The following is a 23,110-nucleotide window of genomic DNA, read 5'->3' as shown; positions in this document are numbered from 1 at the left end:
TCAGAAAATATACAATTTGTATCGTAAATATTTGCATTGTAATTAAATGTAATTTCATCAGACTTCATACTTCTATGTATGCAAAGTATAAATAAAAAAATAGATTTAACTACAGTCGTTTTATAAAGATTTATTCTGCTAAACTTAGCGAAAGTCTGAAATAAAGTATTTGGTAAGTACCTAATTATTATTATATGATACTCGCTGTAATTCTGCTTTATAAATTTTATAAAGAAAAGTTACTTCCCCACTTTATAAATCACAATAACTGTAGAACCGGTGGGCGGTTAGAAAATTTTACTACTACGAGAGATACAAAAGTGGGCGGTAGGTATAAAAAGGTTGACTACCCCTGCCTTAGACTATATATACATCGCTGGGACTTTATTGCATCACATTGTTTGTAGTATCCACCGTATAATCACGCATTACCTCGATATAGGTAGCATGTAAAAACATATTTTGACTGCTGACTAGATAATTACTAATTAATTACCACATTTAAATAGCATGCTAATTATATATAATGGCCACCTAATCGTTACGCGCTAGGCGAGTCTTTAGCGCTGAAAGACTTAATGAAAATATCGGGTCATATAACGCCTGTGAATTTACCTCAAAACTCCTCATATTACAATGTGTGTGGGTGGGACTATCAACAGTCAAAATTGGAATGAATTAAGCTGTTTCTTTATAATTATTAAAATTACCTACAGTTTAATGTAGTTCTTGCTAGAAATATTGTGATATTCCGATAGTAGATAATGTCTGATATGATATGACCCATGGCACAATTTGACGAAGACCTGCGAGTCGCATGCGTATTCGATCAATTCGGCCAAAAAAAGTTGATTTCTCCTCTGCAGTTGCGCAAGTGACCGAATGAGCGAGTCGGGCGATAATTGGCCCTCTCGCCTCCCAAAACAATACCGACTCATGTAAAATAGATTGCCGTTACCGAGACTGAGACTGACGTACCTGCACAATAATGACTATCTTACATGTTTGAATTTTTATAAACGTGTTTCACAATTGCACTCGCACTGGAACTCTTCAATTTATTTATTTCGCCCGGTGTCGAAATGTTTGTATCTTGTGATGTCGAATCGTGATGAGAAATTACCGTCTTATATTTTATTACATTTGGACTGAAAACAAAAGAGAGGAGACGATTAGACGCATCTTGCTAACCAGCGCAACGTTTTAAATACCCATAGGACGATAAACTAGAGCAGGGGTAGTCAACCTGTCCCCATCGCCCACTAGTGGGCGTTCCAGTTTTCATGGTGGGCGGTAGGGGTTTTAAAAATATTTTCATTATGCATCAGCCTCAGGGATATCATTAATAATTTAATTAATTAAATGTAATTTCATCAGACTTCATGATTCTATATATGCAAAGTATAAATAAAAATATGGATTTAACTAAAGTAAGTTGTTTTATAAAGATTTATTCTGCCAAACTTAGCGAAAGTCTGACATAAAGTATTTGGTAAGTAACTATTATTATATGCTGTAAGTCTGCTTTATAAATGTATAATGTTAATAAATTATAATATTAATAAAAGTTACTTCCCTACTTTATAAATCACCATTAATGTGAAACCGGTGGGCGGTTAGAAAAAAATACTACTAACAGAGATACAAAGTGGGCGGTAGGCATAAAAAGGTTGACTACCCCTGAACTAGAGTAATATCGCACATATTCTGGTAAACAGTGGTGGTTTTTCATAAAACAGACAAGGCAGTCGCTTTAGGTACGAAAATCTGAAAAAATATACGTGTATTTTTCACAATCTGGTGTAAAAAATCAATTGAAGTGTAAAAAATTCGATGAATATTGTTGCATTTTTAACATTCAATCAATTTATTGCATAAGTAATTTTGTGCATGGGTGCATCCATACCAGTCAAAGCTTTAAGTCTCCGCCTGGGACCGTCACTGGGTAAATGAAAAGTAACTTTATAGTTCCGTTACAATTGCGTCTTCACTTAGGTATCCATTGAAAGTTATATTAAAATACTCATATCAGAATACGTGGGAAATAATATATTTAAAGACAAAAGGCAGGAATTCAAAGAAACACGTTGTAGGTATTTAAATAATATATAGTATATTAATTTACTTCTTAAATTAAAATATTATATAACCATTTAAAAATAACTACGAATATAATATTTGAAACTATGTACACAGAGTACTAGAATAGAGAATAGCTTTATTTCGTAAGCTTACAATACTGTTAATAATACCGTTGTAGTTCTAGAAAGCTCGTGCGATAGAAACACGCAATGTGGTTTAGTTTTATGTTTATGGTAAAAGCCTTTTTGAACACACAGCCACTAGAAAGTTTGGCCAAAAGCGTTTTCCTTCTCCGTAGCTGAAAATACTTTAAACTAAAATCAGCTGTCGGCGCTCTGACGTCACGGGGCGGCGCCTGAGGCTGTGACGTCACGCTTCCGTCTGGCGGGCGGGGGAAGTATTTCCCATTCAAGAATTCCACCCTCACCCCTGCCCTGCCCGCACCTTGACACGTTTTGCAGGTTGCAGCTACCGCGTGCCGCTTTTAGATAAATAATTTTGCTCAAATTTTGTTGCGCGGGACCCTTTTCAGACTACATTACGTAGGTACAGTTAGCTAGGTATTCCAAGAATCGATATATTTTCTATTTTCCTGATACCGGGTATACTAACATTGTATGTATTCTGTAATACCTATTTAATTGTCAATACATCAATAACGAATCTACATACTGAAATAATATATATATATATATATATATATATATATATATATATATATATATATAATTATTATTATGTTCTTTTTGGCGAATGAAGGCATCCCTACAGCAATTGAATCTGAAAAAATTGTGTTATTCCACAGGTGTATGATACTATACGAAATATTACATAATATGTTTCGCAGTACGAAATATTGCACTCACCGTGGAAAAGTGGACGCGGGTTCGAATCCTTTGGCTGGATAAAATCTACATTTTGTTTTTATTAATATATTGAGCGAAGGAATACTATCAATAGTAGTAAAAATAAAAGTCTGCAACCCTTCAGTTTATATCGACTCATATGCTTCTATTTTGAGAGGAAATCATTGTTTACATTTAAAATTATACAAGATAAATTTTATTGTCGTTCTACTTTCTAAATTCTCATTCTTTCTACTTTTTAGTGTCATTAAAGTTGATTTCCAAGATTCGCGAATATTTGTTAACGAGGAAGTATTAATATTTTCGTAATGTATTGTAAACGCAACATTGTATGAGTCTGAAATGCGCGGAGAACGACAATACACATACCTATAGTACTACTATAAATAAGCACATTCGACCATTAGAGAATTGTTTATTGCAAGTACTGTTACGTCTAGTAAGTGTTGTCTTATTACTTTTAATGAATGAGCAAACATTGCGAGCGTAGTATGTGTATTGAATGAATCACAACATCTTGAAGCAGAGATATATACCCATTGATATTATAATAATATAGTTATTTTTATTTGAATGATAATTAATGATTAATCAGTTTTGAAAAAAAATGTCTTCGTTATATAATATAATATTATACTATGTTATAGTTTTAGTTTTTAATATAACACATATAACGCATTTTCTATTCAATATCTAGAGTCTATTTTTGAGAAATTATGTTGGTAAAATTGTACGTAAATAAAATTATATAATAATAACGTAGTATATACACCACAGAGTAGTTTTGTCTGCTTAAAATAAAATATTAATACTATCTAGTATCTACCAACTATATTTGATGGAATTTGAATTTTAATCAATTATAATTCCATATAAAATAGTTAACATAAAAGGTTCTATTATATAAACTTCAAGAAATATTAATTATACCAATTACTACAATTTTACAGAGCAATTTTTTGGAGCGACAGATTTGAAGGATAGAGAATTATTTTCCGTTTTAACGTGATAATTTCTTATGTAGATTTTTGTTTAAATAATATTGTTGTGTTATCGTAAAAAAATGATAAACATAGCCATAGGAAATAAATGATAATGAATATCAACAATCAACATGCCTAGAAAGATGCATAATATGATTCCTCGCAAATAGCTTGTGAAAGAAATTAGGCTCGAATGAGGTTTTCATCGTCATGGAAACTGAGAAAATATTAGAGATTATGAAGATTTGATGGTAGGGCAGTTTAAAAAAAAACGAAGATGAAATAATTGAGTTACTGTTTATATAAGTGCGATTAACAGTTGCGTACACAACCGTAAGTAGGTAGTTAATTATTGCAATCATACGATTAAAGGAATAAATCGTAATCGCACATGTTTACAATAGTTCTGAGAATTTTACGGCGCTTGTCATAAAAGCCGAGCGGAATCACGACGTTCGATTATCCGTGTGAGAAAAATAAATAAAAAATCACTCTCGCCTAATGGAGCGTCGAGATACCGGCAAGTCCTGTTTCTGTTCTCGATTACCGTTTTCGTTTGTAATAAGCATGCAGGAATAGCATTTCTGTGTAGCGGACCAAGGTCGAATCAAGAATCTAAAAATCACAAATCGCGATACATTAGCATTGCCTCTCGAGTGCTCTCACACGAACACATCACGACCCGCTATTATAAAAACATAATCGCTTATATTAATTGCACCAGACCCAAACATATGCTGGGAAGCCTACAAACGAGGACGCTCAAATATGTGGGTCAGCTCCAAAGCTCACGTGAAAAATAGAAAGTCGAGAAGTTACAAAGAAGATAATTCTGAAATGCGCAAGTAAAAAATACGGGTGAAACTACGATCCCAAGACCCATTAGCCATCTTACTGGAAAAATAAATATGGAAAGATAGCAGGAACTCAACTTAGCAAACATCTGAATTAAACAGACCTGACCGTCAAAAATAAGATTAAGAGAAAAATAATATTATGTGAGTTAGCATTTTCTTGATAGAATTACGTTTTGAATACTTTCTATGATTACAATTTTAAAATAAATAATACAAGTTTATTGTTTCTCCGATAAATTTTACGTATATAATATTTTATAGAGACATGACATTTTTGAAATTATTAATTTCTTATACTTTCAACTTCTTATTGACTGCTATCTTAGTGACTGTTACTAGGTTGTTTGATAAATTATTATTTCTGGAAAATAATCTTGTAGTTATTATCACTTATATAATAAGAAGTGACAATGAAATTATAATTATTAAACTAGTTATCTAAGCAATATTGTATAACATGTTTGATTCACTTTTTTTTCTGACATAATATATTTAATTTAATGTGCTGTCGGAGGAGTATTTGAATGATGTGGCAAGCCTTAGATGAGCGAGTGATCAGCATCTTGGAGGAGCATCCAGAGCGGCTATGATAAATGATGTGATCATTTAATAAACTAGGATACATAACGAATGTTAAAACATTGGTTACCTGCCAGTTGAAAATTCATTATATTAATTTAATTGCGTTCACTTCATTCATCCCTATTACATTGCCAGGCGACATTGTTTAGTCGATAAATAAAATGCCAAACTTTGCTGGAACAGGTTAAAATAATTTAAACATTCTTTACAAGGCATTTGCGTGGAAAATATTATTTTTCGGTGTACATAATTAAATAAAGTGAAGTTATATAACTGAAGCTGGAAAATCGTGGATGAGTCAAAGTAATCGATGAATCCTTACAAGAAGTTGGACGGTTTGGCTTTGACCGTCGACGTCGACGTCGACGTCGACAACGTGCTTGCCGATTAGTGGTTACTCAAACTGCTTGTGTACTTAGTAACTGGACTGTCATTATTGCTCGCCGACAAATTAAAGAAAAACTAATACGCTTATATACATAGATAATTATAATCAAACGACATTGTTTTCTCGTCATTATATAATTCACTCACTCGTCATTATGTAATTAAAGTATCATGGTACATTCTTAAATCTTGTGAATTATTCGTTGAATAAAAGAAATAGTTATTTAAATTATTAGCAAGGTCAAGTAAGTTACAACAGAAAATATTGGAGTGATCCGTGACGTCGGTTAGTAATTAAAGTAATAAATACTTTAATTTAGAATACAAAAATCGATCGCCTACCGTAACTCAATTTAGAGAGCGCTTATGAGCAGGTATTAAAAAGGCCAATAGTTAAAATTTGTCGCAATTAAGCATGGCAGAAGTAGCATAGTTGTAATGGACAGGGCGCGATACCCAAGAGATGCAGGTTCAATTCTGGCCGGGTTTCTTACTTTTTTCTAAACAGATTTTTTCTATTGGCTATATTGTCTCATGAGTGTTTTCAGAATTATGTATGTTCAATAATTAAAGTATATTTAAAAGAAGTGCAAAATAAAGGTACCAGAACTACTAACTGAATGTTGACTGTTAAATTCATCATCAGTTGATAATGTATTTCTGTCTAAGCTGGTGAAATAGTTCCTCATTGCTATTACATTTTACATATTTTTATTTCGTATTTAAGTAATAGTTCCATTGGAATTTGTATAAATAATTCATGATGACTGTCCCGTAAGTTACACAGTTACTATTGATATTGTTTTTACTAAGATTTTCTGATAAATTAAGTATCAGTATAAAGTATTTATAATTTCTCAGACGGACAAGATTAATGTTTAGTGAAATGTAATTCGATCGGTGGGCGCTAATGTGTTTCCATGGCCGGCGATCCAAGGTCCTCCGTCGGATTCGGTATTTCCCGCAAGCGGTTGTATGCCGATCCCAGAGTCATCAATAAATTTCAAATCGCCATTTAATTTTTTGTTTTATTCATTTCACGAGGCTGCGTGGAAATTGGACAACGCATAAAAAACGCCTTTGTTCGCCCATATCTCACTTACATAACGCGAAGATGAGTCGTGTAAATTAAACCATTTTATAGCGGAGATTGCAGTTCGAGTTCAGAAAAGTCATAAACAATTTTGTTGAAGATAAAGAAATAAATAAACCATAAGCAGTTTGCGTTACCTTGTGAAAGTATATTACATAGCCACAAAAAATATTGATAAAGCTGATTTGGATACAGGAAATTAAATTTGGAAGTACTTAGTTACTGCTAAGTTCAAATAAAGTATAATATCACGAAGTTATATACCTATTAACATTTTGTTCGATTTATAGTTGGGTAAAAATAAAGTTTTGTGCGAATATACATTTAATGTTTGTATCTGACACATTATTATGTTGTATTATCGCTATTATACAGTGGTGATTTTAATATTTTTTAGGTAACTTTTAAGAAATTATTACACATTAACCGTAAAAAATACGATAAAAAAAAATATAACGCATGTCAAATTTATTATTAACAAATACTCATAAAACCCACATGGTTTATAAAACCACAATGAAAACTTAACCTAATACAACCTTACCTAGTGTTTTTTGAAGTTAACCAAAATGATTTTTTATTTCTCATTCAATGCAATTGTTGAAAACATTCATGAAGTAGGATTAAATGCTCGTAAAATTAAATAACTTTGATATATCTACACTTAAATAAAAAATATGAAAAATTAAATTAATAATACATCGTGGAGTTGAGATAAAAAATAAAAAGAAAAAAAATTAAGAAATGACACACCGTGATTTATTTATTTTTCGTAAATATAAACAAGACAGCGTTTTTTATGAAGAAGATTGATAACTCAAATGAATTTCATAAATGATGTGTGAGAAAAAACGGTGAAATTTTACAAAAAAAAAAATCTCGTGACAAAATAATATAAGTATTAAATTTATCATAACCCGTATAAATCTAATATGCTAAAAGGACTATTTTCGAATAATTTATTAACCGCTGCGGTCGTAAAACTTTTACTTTTACTAGCGAGTCACTTCTAACAGATCCTATCAAACGGCTCGCGAGATGTCAAGGATGTTGTTTTTAATTTAACCAACACTATCATTATTTTTCGTACCGGTTTGATTGCACACATAGACACAAACACTCTCGCAGGTTGATTTATCCAATGAGAATCTTCTTTTGCATTGATATCAGATAATTTATGCATTAATAATTGTATACTAAGAATAGATCGCTAATTGATTAATGAGTATCGTTTTACTATATCATTTGTAATACAGAAAACATCTACGAGATAATGCGGAGAGTATTTTGTAAATCCTTTTATTAATTGTATTGGCAATATAAATCATCGGAATAAACTGAGTGTGTTTCAAATGACGGATAAATACACATCCTATTAATTTATCTATTTTTACTTTAGCCAAAGTATTAGGTATAATACTTAAGTATATAAATTTCTACTGGACGAAATATATATGAAAATGAAAAGTATCTTGAAGCCGAGAAATATATGCTTACTAATTATGCACTGTAATATAAGTTTATAAAATCACTTTAATTGTGTTAACTGTCAAAGCTTGGTGGTAAGACATATTAGTTAAAATTTAAAAAAAAATCTATTATTTAATAGGTAATTATCTAGTATCTGCTGTTTTCAGCTGATAATTAAAACAAATATTTTATGTAACAATTATTTATACTTACAGCTATTTCTGTTTTAAACCATTACCATTTTAAATGTTTCATGATATTCTCAGAATTGAAGATATATACCTATTAATCATTTAATTATTGCAAAATTATAGTAAATTTTAACTTACCTATTAAAAATGGTTGTTTTATTTCTCGAGGCCACATAACATTAAGTCTGATCAGTAAGAAGAATAAAATATAAATATGACTCACAAAATATATAATTCATTTTTTTTAGTTTATTAATATAAACAATAAGGCTAATTTATATAATTATTGTTGATTTTTCAGGGGCGTCCCCTTAACACTAGGTCAGAGCACAATACTTATTATAATTATGACAAACGATGTAAAATTTAAAGAATTATCTGTGACCGAAAAAAAATATGAAATCATTTTCCGATTCATGCAAGCGGTGTTAGGTTGTGCGTTTTTTGTTGTCGAGTATAAGTTACTAAAGAAGATGAGCGCCGTTGACGGAGACCTGTCGATCAATTTAAACCATTAATTTGCAGCGAGTAACATGACCTCTCAATCAGATACACCTTTCCATTAATATTTGAACGTTTTCAACAACCAGTGTCATTTACAACCGAGGATTGAAATATTTAAAGACGACAGTGACTCTGTGATGTGAAAATATGATCCAACCATCAGTAGTTAAGGCGTCGTCAGATTTCTTACATAACAAAACAAGTTTTTTCAACATTGTCTCTCTGACCAATCTGCAGGTATGTCACAAAACATTTTATTAATCCATGGGAGGCTATTAAGATTTCAATCAATTAATTTGGAAACCATTTTCGTCAAACCAGCATCAGTAATCAGTTTAATTAAATAAGTATCTACTATCTGTCTTAAAATGAGAGTTATTATACTAATTAAAATGTATGCATAGCTCTATCTCGAGGAAATTCGTCTTAGCAGTTAAAACGGTACTTCAGTGAATAATTTAATTAATTCTTAAATCATGTTAAGATGACTAAAAAACGTTACCCATTTACTTGAAAAAGAAAACATGTCAATGAATATATTATTATTATTAGTAATAGAACAATAAACATAATATTAAATGGGTGCATGTTGACTTTTTATGACAAATTATTCTTTCTTCTGCACGCGTCATTTGCACAATTTTCGCGTCGCGTAGTCACGATCGTTCTAGACCCTGTCCCAGCTGAAGTATAGCCTTAATATAAAACATATTTAAAGTATGTAAAATGAATTTCACATGTTGATCTTTCAATGTATATTTTTTATATACGGATTAAGATGTGAATGAATGACTAACAACCATTCCTTTAAATACTCGGATAATCGAGAATAACAGTGCGTTTAGATGGACATTGTAAGGTGCAATGAATATTAATTGTATTTTATAATTTTTAAATTAGATTTCATTCGTCAAACCTTTTCGAAGTAGTAGTAAATTAATAATAATATTTAACAGACTTCTGTGTAATTTTTAAATAGTTCATATTCTAGATAAATGCTACTATAGTATACTTTATGTTATAAACTACCTATAATAAAATAATGTATAGATAAAAACAATGAATGCAGAATATTATATTATACTGATCCGATTTAGTCGTACGTCGTTGTTCTAGCAGGGTCCGAGATGACCTCATGGGCACATAAGCTATCGGGGCAACAGGCTCTCAGGCCGGTAAGTGTTCAAGATGTTGTAGTCAGATGTTGGAGTACCTATTTAATACTCCAAAGCAGTTATAGTTATAATCAGTACACGGTGTAAGTACGTACTAGTGGAGATCGCCCGATCGGCAGAATGTTGCTACCAATACGGCACGAGGCAGTGATGGACAACCGGTAGCATCAGACAAACGCAATAACATAATATTTATTGCAATACTTTACTAAGAACATAATTGTATTGTAATATTATTGTTAAATTATTTTATGGACGATTTTAAATATTATATACTAAAATTATATATACCTATTATGGAGCCGTATTGATTGATAAAATTTGATCAAATCACTGTTTTTTATTCTTCTAAATTCTAAAATTCAAATGAAAATGCTTAGCACTGTTAGTAATGCATAATTTATTTTATATGTAAATAAATTAATATAAATCACCATTTTAAACAGAATGAGAATAGATATAACATTAACATACTTTTACGAGAAATGGTCGTCATCCACTCGCTTAACTCTAAGCCCTTGCTACGGATCAAACAAGTATTGAATAACCAAGCACATGTCAAGTAGTGTCCAGACATGGGTTTCGAACTCGTGATCCACATATTAGGTAGATGCGGATCCTTTGGCAATATTCCACCGTGGTATAAATGGTTTATACAACGTTTTCAAAACAGCTGTCGATAAAATTGACAAACTATTTAAAAACCACAAAAAGAATAAGGCATAGGTATCATTTAAAAACATTTTTAATTAATCGATTAACAATTTAATTAAAGGGTATTTAATATTTTTCGTTGTTTATTTCATGATTGCGTTGGGGAGATAGGTGCAGTAAATCAGTTGAATGCAGATTCTAAATGATACAATGAAATGTAGTGGAATTACAGTAATATTTTCCGTACTGAGCGATCGTAAAATCGATGGCATGCGGAGATTCACTAGCATCTGGTTGAGTATGGCAGGGTTGAGTACGTGATGCAACTTTCCTCGCCGGCAGAGTATTGCGAATTGCGCCATAACATTTTTAATGGCCGCGAGATTCGCTCGCCGCCGTGATTTATCGTATTTACATATGCACATTACATCACTGCACATCATTTTACTACAAAGCCTGAGAGAAAAACTCACAAAAACCGAACCAACTTTTAGGCCGGCTAATTAAATTGCTAATACGTACAACTATCCATCAAATTTTTAATTAACATGGCATCTTTTTATATTATCGACGTGAGCTTCCCTACCAAGCTTGCACAATACTGTTTTATACATCGTTACGATTGATGCAACGGTTTTTTTTACTATTGTAGTAATTATTATTTGATAAATATTGCCCGAATCGAAATTGCATAATGACCGATTAATTTTCAAAGAAGATACTACTGACACAGTTTCATTTCCGTCCGCTCTGCTATAATAAATAACACTAAGTTATTACCATGGGAAAACTATTTATACACAAATTTACATAGGTATCTACATGTGATTTTGTGTACCTATTTGTATTTCTAATAATAATTAATCATTGTATAATCATAGCAATTAAGGCAAAGAGAAAAGAAGCGGATCAATATCTTCATTCTGAATTAAATAAATGAGACATACCGGTTTTAAAATATGTCTCTGGAAACTTTTGCAGTTATTTAAGGGAAAATAATAATTTATTATTAAGAAAAGCTCATCATCAGAAAGAATCGTCGAGAATCAATAGGAGAGAGAGAGATCGCCTACACGGTGGTCCGACCAAATGAAGGACCCTCTACGGGTCTCACAATACTTTCAGATATGTGGTCAATAGTAAGACAGAATGTAATGATCGCTGTCAAGATATAAAAGGAGTCATGATCCTTAACGGCAACGGGACATAAAAATCAAACACTTTTTATGGTGTATATATCTACCTATAAAAGATAAGTCTTTTGAGTTGCATACAATTTTCATGATGTAAATCTTTACATTACCCGTAAATAGACTAAAGAGGCTTATTTTCTGAAAAAGACCTGAGATAATAATATAATAGCCAATTCATAAAGGAAAATACATATATTATTTTGTATTTTATGTCATAAAACGTTGAGTAATGACGTTTAACTAATGACGCTCCGTTGATGAATTTGTGTAACGCTTGATATATTGACACACACCTGATTTTTATGGCTGATTAAAACTGAGAGTGTTTCAAAATACCGTTTTTATGCATAGAATAAAAATAGTATTGAGAGATTCCATGTGCTCGTGACTTTGTTATTCTGACGTCGGACCGACGCGCTTTTCCTCGTCTCCCGCTGATGACGTCCGCTTTGGATTGCTGCAAACGCTTTTCATTGGCGGGTCTCAAAGCGCATGGGAAAATCGATGAGGTGTGACGCGCGGCGTCGTCGTGACGTCAAGCTTCGGATGACGTCACCGGGAAAAGGCGTCGCTCGGGCGTGGGAAGCTCGCTTTTCTCTCGCAAACACTGGCGGAAAATTCTTTTCGAGCCGCGCCTCCGTTTTTTTCAGTTAAATTTTTATTGTATCACGATATTTTGATTTTGTCAAAGTGAAAGTCGGATGGAAAAATATTTTATTATTATATAAAAAGATTAGTTTATTCTATAGCTCCTCTTAAAAATTGTTGTTATTATTGTATCGTAATAATTGGTTATATTCTGATGAAGACGTTATCAGATGAGATATTTTGTATTATTTTTCTATGGTAAATGATTGTGGGGTTATTTAAAACTTATTTTTAATATAAATGCAATATGAATAGGTATGCAAAGTAAATAAATAGAATATTTATGTGGATGCATAGTAATTGATTTGGGTGTATTAATTTTTAAAGGTGTTACTGAAAATGGTGTAGATATACTACCTACTTTTTATGATGTAGGTACATACTTATAAATTTAAATAAGTTATTTGAGATTTAAGTCGATATTATAACCGTTTTTTGCCAGTGTACCATGGCAGAATATCTAAACGTAGAGTTGCGCGCAAAAATAAATTGGTCGATAACTCTACATAACTGATAATAGCATAACATAAACACCACGGTCCTAGTAGTAATTCGAGCAACTTCCAATTGGTGTGTCTAGGAAAATACGATGATGTTAGTGCGAATCGAAGGTATAGTATGAATGTGTGAGTGGAGGAGGGATGACGATCAGAGAAGACTATTTTTAAAACCTTTTAGAGGAAAAAAATACTTTTCAACTTTTAAACAAGGCGTAGGTAGGTTTATATTATGATTTATTTTTAAAGCAAAATATGAAGTCGAAAATAGAATTCTGGAATTCATAATTTTTTTAATATTTCTTATCAATGACGTATGGAAATGATAATGTTTGATTAATTAAAAAATAATATTACTATTGATGACCTGTATTTGAAAACATAATGCTTTACCGTATGTAATAAATAGTATTTGTTTTTTAGAATCCCATTGAAAACACCATTTTCCGGTTTCAAAGTCATGCATTTTTATCGGGCCAATATCGTTGTGTAATCGAACTTTTGCACTAGATTTTACTATATGTAAAAATACAATTAAAATACTTAAATAATGGAAAAGTTTCTATGAGTTGAGATCAACGTTGTCAGTCTAACTAAAATATACTTTGAATAGATAACATGGCCGATCAGCCCTTTTGTTGATTAGACTGGTTTGAGAATTTTATTCATTGCAAGACATTCTCAAAGGATACGATGAACACGTTGTTGATAATTAGTAAGTAATTGAAAAACTTATAGCAGTTTTTGTTAAGCAAGTTCATCTAGATTCTAGAAGTTTATTGTGCAGGTATTTATATTTAAAGTTTATTGCTAGAATCCTAGAATTAAATTTAGAATTTGAACGGGACTTAAGTAACATTTGGTAATAATTATTTATAGGGCGTGATTAAAAAAATTGTTATTTTAAATAACGTTGTCTGAAAACAAATGATAGAATAAATACCGTATATTTTTATTTAAGTGGGTGGTATGAATTACGACATCATAATTTAAATTAATCTATTAAAAAAAGATTCAATTGTGTGAATTAAAATACATAGTAAAAATATAAATAAATCACACACAATATATCTGAAAAGGTAAGTTTTTTAGTACGATTGTAAATCAAAACAGTTCTTCGCCTGAGTTAACTGCATGATATTCAATTATAATGACTATTTTTTCAAATGCTTGTGTTTTTTTTTGTTCGATTGAATTAAATCAATGGATGACTTTTGAAACTCTTTTATTTTTCATGTTGTGCTGTGCTGTCTGGTGATTTATTGATAATTTTGTAAGAATTACATATATTCCAAAAACATTTCGATGCAAAGAAAAAAACTTACATAAGTTATTGAGATGTATGAATGTACAAAATAAGTATGAAATAATATCAGATGATGAATGCCGTAAATTTTTTGAATTATTGTGGCTTCAACAGGTATCATTAGAAAGGTTTAATTTTTGACAGAGTATTCTTTACTTCAAAGGTCAAAACCAAATTTATTATGAAATGATACATAAATCCGACGGTACTTAGTTACATTCGATTCATGAACTAAATAGTGTAAAGTAGAGACACCTACTAATTTTCATCAATGCCAGCAATAGTCAATTTTCCAAGGAAAATCATTATATAAAATAAAACATTTTTTGTAATAATTGCAGTATGTAGATATAATTAAATACCTACCACAACTCGGTTTTTTTTGTTAATTATGTTGTATAAAAAAATAGTTTTATTTTAGTTAGGTATAAAGATTAGCTAAACACAGATAGTCACCAAAATTCATGTATTGTATTTAATTAAATTATTGTTATAAATTAATTATTATTGATTGTAAAAAATGAGATTAGCATTGTCTGACCTCGGATATGAGAGAAACCAGACGAAGAGTATTTATATAATTATTAAATTACACGTCTGATAAAATCCACGACCTGTGATTGAAACTGTGATAACTTTGTGTGAGTCAGAGATCGTGAATAGGTGCAATTTCACAGACGAAAATGCGTTTAGATACTGCACCGTTGCGAATGCACCTGTTAAATGACGCGAAAGGGCGGAGTCACCATTTTGATGACGTCAGATTTAGTTTCACCCACGCCACTGCACTGATGCGACGCTGACGACCGACGCCGTTTGCAGTTATTGACAACCGCATATAAATTATTTATAGTAATATATTTAATATTTTTTTTAATTTATTAATGTCAATATGCATAGTAATGCAAAAACTTAAGGTACGACCTACGACAAAATAAAATGAATATCGTTTTATTGAAATTACTAAATGACCGCCAAACCCACTTCTGATATAATGATATAGCAAACTGACATTTGAAAAAAAAATTACCTACCTAGGTACCTATTTAATTTAAAATTTATAGTAGATATCCACTATTTTTGGCTGTATAGTTTTCTAGATGTATTCTTTTTTATTAATTGTGGTAAAATACTGTTGAAATTAGGTATATCGATTTTTTTTAATGAAAATATTTTGTGAGAAACACTGTGGAATACTTGATATTTGTTGTTACACTATGTTACACTACGTTGTTTGCACTATGTATATTTACAATATAGCTATAAACATAATTATGTGAAAGTGTTATGACTTGTATTATGATATATTTTTATAAACGTATTATTTGATATTTTTGAGTCTAATATGTAAATTTTGAACATATAATTTGTACCTAACTTATTTTAAATATGACGGAAAGTATAAAAATATATTATATCACTATTATTTTAGTTTAAGACGGTGAGAAAAAATGATAAATCTTACTAAAAACAATATATTACCTATGTACCTATTATATAAGAAATTATAAATTATAAATGAAACCTACATTACTTTACAGATTATATGAAAAATATGTAGGTACATTTATATAATATTTTATAACCGTTCTCATATTTTTTTTGATTTTGTATTCAATGAATCAATATGTACCTACTATTAAAGCCACATTTAAAAAAAAATAAAACCACATCGAAGTAAAGTAAAGGTTATTACTAGAGATAACATAATATATACTTGTAAGAATTTCATTTTACGATTTTTTTTTTTTTTTTTTAAATAATATTGATTTAGTTAGGTTAGATTTTATGTTTCACAAGGTTGTCACATATTTGTCAAGATTACTCATAGTAAAGATTAATAATATGTATTTTACATATAAACTAAAAATTACTCCATCGTAAATAAGTAATCATATATGAATTTTGTTATTCTGCTCACTACATCAACGTTGTCGTACCTAATATAATTATAATGAGGTGGTAGTATTTATATTAAATTTATCAAAACAGAAAAGGCACGGAAACAAAGTATTGTTAATCACTATATTTTCCCACCGCTATCCCTAGCCCAAAATAAACACTGTGAATTTATTTTCTCACACGAATTGAACTCAGGGGACTTGCGAAGTTTTCTGACGTAAGCTTTGAATCTCTACAACTGTGCACTAAGATTATTATTAACCACCGACAGAACAAAACCTACGCAACACGAAACAGGGAAATCGCTTTTAAGAAAGCTTATTCTTAATTAAGAATTATTTAATAAACTGGTGAGATTTTAATAATTCAATGCTTACTGAATACAGTTTTTATTATTATTTATGCTTATGTATATAATGGGACAGCTTTTTAACTACATACTAATTTTAAAAATCGATTGGACTAGAATATCATATTTTGTTATTAGATTTACACCGTTTTACATTTTGGAAACGGTTTAGTATTTTATGCCATGTATATTAGATAAAATGATAAATAAGTAGTTTTTATATTGAGTCAATAATGTATCAATTAAAAATTAAATAAACCATTCAACGAATAATTTACAAGATTTGAGAATGTAACATTCTATATATTCAGTATCAGTTAAACTTAATGATGATTTATAAACAATGGGTAATAAATTATTTACATGAATAATTTAAATAAATGGATGTTACTTACAAATTTAAAAATCCTGGAATGTTATCACAGCACTTAGGAGAAATTAAATAAAGGTTCGATTCAAACATAGATCCTGTCGCTTCCCTGGCACGAGATGCAGCCGCAAAGTTATATAGAGTGAAGTGACCTAAGTGAGTATGCGGAAAAGTGAAAGGCAATAAATCGGTTCTAATCGAGGACTAAATAAATTATTGTTTCGCTCTTTAAGTGCATTTAGACAATCGAAATTAATTTTATTTATCATCACTTCCGCTTCGTTTATTGGTTCAAAACCCAGCACCACTTATGCACTCCGGATTTATTCACTTTAAGTAATATTTTTTATTAATATAAAGAGACGAGTAGGTAGATCACTGTGCGTCATATGTTTAAAAATAAATACCGTTAATTGAAGTAAGATGCAAATAAAATGAAGAAGTACAAATGTTGACAAACTTTATTTTCTGCCCCATTTGTAAATCAAAATAGATTGTTTTGTTTTGGCAGTAAAGAGACTTTATCGAGTTCTTGACGCGCGCCCTGTTTCTAGACTGTTTCTCGATTTAATTCGGCGATTATGTTCGACGCGAAATTGCGTATGCGAATACGCGATTGCTGGCGGAACTTCAAAACATAAATGTACGTTTTTTTGACGAAAAGTGTTTCGTTTCGTTTTCAGCTGCTTCGGGCGTCGACGTCACCACGCCCTCGCAATCTGTTTCACGGGTTATCATCAGCTGTTCTGGTTCGTTTTACGCCTGTCACTTGTTACCTGTCATTAAGATAAAGTTCGCCAAGTGAATACGCATCGCGGTTTTCAAAACAGCTCGCAGCGGTACTGATAATCTATTATTACACCGATAGTATTATGTAAAAATTTACTAGAATTTTTACATTCATATATTCTTGTCTAATGAATTAATTAGTGTATAAGTTCTACTTAAATCAATATATATATAAATTATCCACGCTATAAAACAATGCATATTTTAATTGGTTATATAATGGGGTTTACAGTCTTATTTTATGATATTTAAAAAAGTATCTAATTGTTTTAATTTACGAGTTTGAAGGATCGTGAATAATAAAATGGATATGAATAAGAATAAGAATGTATATTTTAATAATTATCTGCTAATTTTATTTTTTTAAAAATCCGACAAGATGTAAGTCGTCAAACCAGATATTTGTACTATCAAATTCAAAAAGTTATTTAGCACATCGCTTACAAAAAAGACGAGACAGAATTTATAATATTCAATACTTTCAAGGATTTTCATTTTTTTGTCTTGCGATTGGAAGACGTTTTAGATTGTTAAATGCATTTAGGAATCGGATGAAAATGAAGTTTGTTGTGAAGTTTGCATATTTTATGCAAAGATGGCGATTCGATTCGTTTTTGAATATTAAATTAGTCGTTTTACCGTTTTTAACCAAACGCGTTTTGCTCATTTTAGCAGTCATAATCGTAAATTATTGCAGCTGTGTCGCCTATTCACTATTTACATAATAATCCAATTGATTCGGCTGTATTTATAAAGAATCAAGTTTCGAATGAGTTGAAAGATGAGGATTTTTGAAATAAATTGTCTATTAGTTTCCGCCGCGCTATATGGCAACCAATAGACAATGTATTCCGTTGTAATAGATAGTCGTTGCAAGATATGATTTTCATCGATTGGTATCATCTCGTCCTAGAACTTCGCCTCACCGTCACAGGCACACGCGATATCATAGGAGACACTCGATATCTAACTGGGAATATCTGACGAATGAAATTAATTATCCAATGTTTGTGCTCAATCATTGAAAAAAGGAAACATAATTATATCGCCATAAACAACTATAGTACCTTCATATCACAAATTTTCAAAGTATCAATTAATAAATCAATGCAATCGATGGTAGACGTAAGCTGAGTGAACACTGGTTTGTATTTTATAAATATACCTACTTACTTACTTACTAATGAATTTATTGAACGGTCAGTTTGAAATATTTGTAAATTTTAAACATGTATAAAATTAATACTATCGACTGAGGGCACTTGATGGATTTGAATTAAAATTTTAATTGATTTAAGTTTTAATATTGTTAAATGAATAATTAAAAGGCGTAAATAGAAAAATTGGAGCAATATTAATTATATATTAAGTACATATCGTGGTACTATAAAATATCTTTTAGTAGAATTGATAGTATTAAAATATATTGTATGTGTACTTTGTCAAGAATGAACGAGCAGATACTACTATAACCAAGAACATAGTATTATATCAATCAAATTTCCGTTTAATGCATAGATGCACGTCGCAATACCATAGTATATTTTGCAAACGGGGATGGAGTTTTTTGCTGTGGTTTGGTGAAATTAAAAGCGATGACATCAGTGCGACCATCGCCACATTCTATTCAGTAGAATATTATATAGGCTAATTTCTTGCGAGGAAATTCTTTGCGGTAATCCTATGATAATAAAATAACTATTTTGAGTGATATTGCATTACATTGACCACATAGTATTTATGGTGATTACGTTTCATCGTTTATTGTTTATTATGCTGGACTTTATACTAGTTTACCAATACTTTCCTGATGATTTATAATAAAGATTTCGTCTCATTATTAAGACTATCATAAAGTGAATACAATTATGATATTATACGACATGTTAAAATAAAATTCTCAACGGTCACCAAACAACGAGTGGTGCATAATATGTACTTATTTATTGTTTGCTACTAAGAGTTTTATATTAATAAAAATCATGTAGAGTTATTTATAAATATGACCAGGTAGGTATATCCAACAGACAGGCAGGTACGCGACCAAGCCAATTCGCGAGTTTGAGCATTGCCAGAATTATCGCGAGGAAATCCGTCACGTGCGCGGCCGTCGCGACGCTCCTGTCAGAATCCTACCACGTGGGGACGACAACAAATAACACGTGCCATTACCGATGCAATGAATTTCTTCGCACAAATAACCTACTCTCTATTAATAACTCAGCACACCGATGCATAAACAGGTAATATGTAATAAATGATGATCGCGAAAAAAGAATTCGTATGGATTCCACTAATTTTATTAGGATAAGATATATTTACAAGTGTTTTGAGCTAGAAATATAATAAATTATCACAGAAACTGTCAGTTTATGTTAAATCGTTGATATGATGATAAATGTACTATAATGGGGTAAATAATAGTAGACAATAAATATACATTTATAAACCAGACAGTTTTGAACATGACAGTTTGAATTACATAAGTACCTACCTTACCATTGAGAATTTTGAAAGCTACTTAATACTTTTATTACCACAATAATTTTGAGCAAATAATATGGTATTGGGATGCAAGATAGCGTGCAACAATAAAGCAGAATGGGATTACATAAGGCGATGCGGTTTGGCCGGGATGCACAATGCACATTGCACGTTGCACATGCTGCTGCGCAGGTGCATAATATAGACGTCCTCAGAAATACTCGCGGCCGCCGGATTATTTATAATGCGAGATGCTGGACGGTCCTCGTTCCTCTCCATCGTCCGTCGGCCGTCGGCACTGTTTCCTCGTTCTTCGGGGCACGCGGATGCGGAACACGTCCGCAGACCTGACCCGCCGACTATTAATATCGAGCGGAGCAGATCTCTGCCGGATTGTGATGCGGATTCTGATTGAGTTTCGCGGTCCGGAGCGTCCGACGCGGGCTAAATTTAGTGGTAGCGATCCGTTTTGTGAATTCTTTGATTGATGCATCGGCGGGAGACGGCGGCGCGGGTGACGACGATTCCAGATTGCATAACGGGACGGGGATGGAGGATAAATATACGCCGACATTTCGGCACCTGGAATTTATATTATGCGTGCTGAGATATTCGCGAGGCGCGGATGCCGATCGATCGCCGATGCGGGCGAACGACTGATTATTTATTATTGACCGCCGGCCCGCCGGTGTATTTTTATTTACTATCAACCGGCGCAGCGCGGCGTGACTATGTAATCGTTTTAAAATAAATCATACATAACATTGCTAAATAATTTTTGACATTATTATGTAGTAAACAAAAATTGAAAGGCACACATCACTAAATTTCGCCTTTAAAAATGGGGTTTAATCCACTCCCAGAAATAAGCGGCTGTCAAAATAATCAAATAGTTCCTTAATATATTATTAACACAATAAAAAATACATACACCAGCCACATATGATCAAAAACTTGACCAAAATGTTAATATAGGGGATAAATAAAACATAAACAACAAAAAGAAACCAAAATAATGTACGTACGTTTATAAAATTGGCAGCGGTTCGAGGAAATGAAGTCGAAGTCAGATTGATTATTGTTGGAGTCGGTTTGCAGTCGTGCTGCTGCGGAGGACGGCGGATGACCTGCTGGTGCGGCGGATGCTGCTTCGACTCGCTGGCCAGGAGACGAGGCGGCAGGATCGCACCAAACGAAAGAATATGAGCCTTTGTTGCTCGACACCGGTATTCGGTTACATTGAATGTTTAAGTTCGTTGTTGGAGTGTTCTTAGTACGCATTATATTCTTACATATTAGAAATAGTTCGTTAGCGTTTAAGCTTTTTTGTTTAATTTTCCGTTTAAAGTTCAAATATTGTTTGATTTTAATCGAGTGATTATTTTGTATTTACGAAAATTCGTCAATTTGATCCTCCAGATTGTAATTCCATTGTAACGAACATATAAATGCAGAAATAAAGTTAACACACCGAGCAGGCGAAAAGAAAAAAAAACTCTAGCTACGCAAGTATAAGAGAAAAATATAAACAACTAGTAAATGTTTACGCACTACGACAGATCATACATGAACAAAAGTACAGAAATGTAGCACTCGGAAGCCGGCCGTTCGATGTGGCCAAACGAGTAGAAAAGAAAACATCTACTGAAAATAATAATTGTCAAGAGATAACAGAGGACACTGAGATGCGGGAGGAGGCTCTAGACGGCGGAGTCACCTGGCGAGGAATCGGCGAAGAGGTCGGGGGGCCGCTTGTCGGGCTTCGCCTCCAGGGGCGCCGCGCTGGATGCCAGCGAGAGGCCGGACGACAGCCCCAGTTCGCTCAGCAGAATCCTCATGCGGCGTTCGTTTTGAAAATGATTTTTTACCCACGACAACTTTTCTAACAAATCTACACTTGAGCTGCAGTTTTATCGGATATTGAATTAATTTATTTTTATTATGTTTTTCACTGTCTGAAAGCACTTTATTTAATTGAATAGTACCTAATTATTTTTTATAAAAGTTTATTCTCAAGTTAATATTGATTGTCTTTTAATTAGTATTGATGCTGTCTGTATCAATCCACAGTTTATTAAACTCACGTATGTCACTCTAAACTTTTCAGTTAGACTGAAAATTTATGGTTAACTTGCACTCAGTGTTGTTGACAACGGCGACGAAATTTTCTTTTAGAATTCTTTTAAATTATTTTCCTGCAGACAAAAGTCCCGCTGCTCACTATAACAATATATGTTATGTTGAAGAATTCAGCAAATATTTTATGTGGTTGTCTTTTTTATAAACTTATGGAAATGTCTAAAGTTTTCATATCACAAAATCACAATTGACACTTTTCAATTAGAAGCTTTTTCTCTGACCGTCGGGCGGGAAATTCGGTCGACTGTCGGAAGTAATTAGTCGCGATCGACACTCGACTCTTGAAATGAGCGACTGCTGCACTTTTGGATTACGCGGGCTGCAACTTAAAGTTTGCAAAATGTGGCGTCCGGTCGCGCGCTCGACGCGTTGGCCGGTCGGTGTGCTACTAAACCGAGACGTTGACTACCCAAAGACTATATCTCGCCGCCGAGTGACGTCACTCCGCCTCGCACTCCGTTACTCCCGCGTGACGTCAGCCGGTGACGTAATTCGCCAACGGGACTGGAAAAGCGTCGACGGAGCCTGCCGTCTCTGTCGCTCCCCTCGGCGCGAGACAGGGACGGCGTTGCGGCGCGCGCGTAAGCTC

At 32.3% G+C, this 23,110-nt stretch overlaps 1 protein-coding gene across 1 annotated transcript in view; it reads right to left on the bottom strand.

The window, feature by feature from the left end:
- Positions 1-22,910, bottom strand: part of Hr38 (Hormone receptor-like in 38) — an 82,601-nt gene extending 59,691 nt beyond the window's left edge. The window contains exon 1 of the mRNA XM_085955616.1: positions 21,408-22,910. Within this exon, the coding sequence (XP_085811742.1) occupies positions 21,408-21,663 (256 nt within the window). The 5' untranslated portion in view covers positions 21,664-22,910. The remainder of the gene's footprint in view (positions 1-21,407) is intronic.
- Between the last annotated feature and the right edge of the window lie 200 nt (positions 22,911-23,110).

Source organism: Rhyacophila brunnea, unplaced genomic scaffold (assembly GCF_057557595.1).
Source record: "Rhyacophila brunnea isolate RB1 unplaced genomic scaffold, BYU_Rbru_1.0 scaffold_5, whole genome shotgun sequence".
In the NCBI taxonomy this organism is placed as follows: Eukaryota; Metazoa; Arthropoda; class Insecta; order Trichoptera; family Rhyacophilidae; genus Rhyacophila; species Rhyacophila brunnea.
The sequence above is the reverse complement of the archived record's forward strand: the minus strand, read 5'-3'. Positions and strand labels throughout refer to the sequence as shown.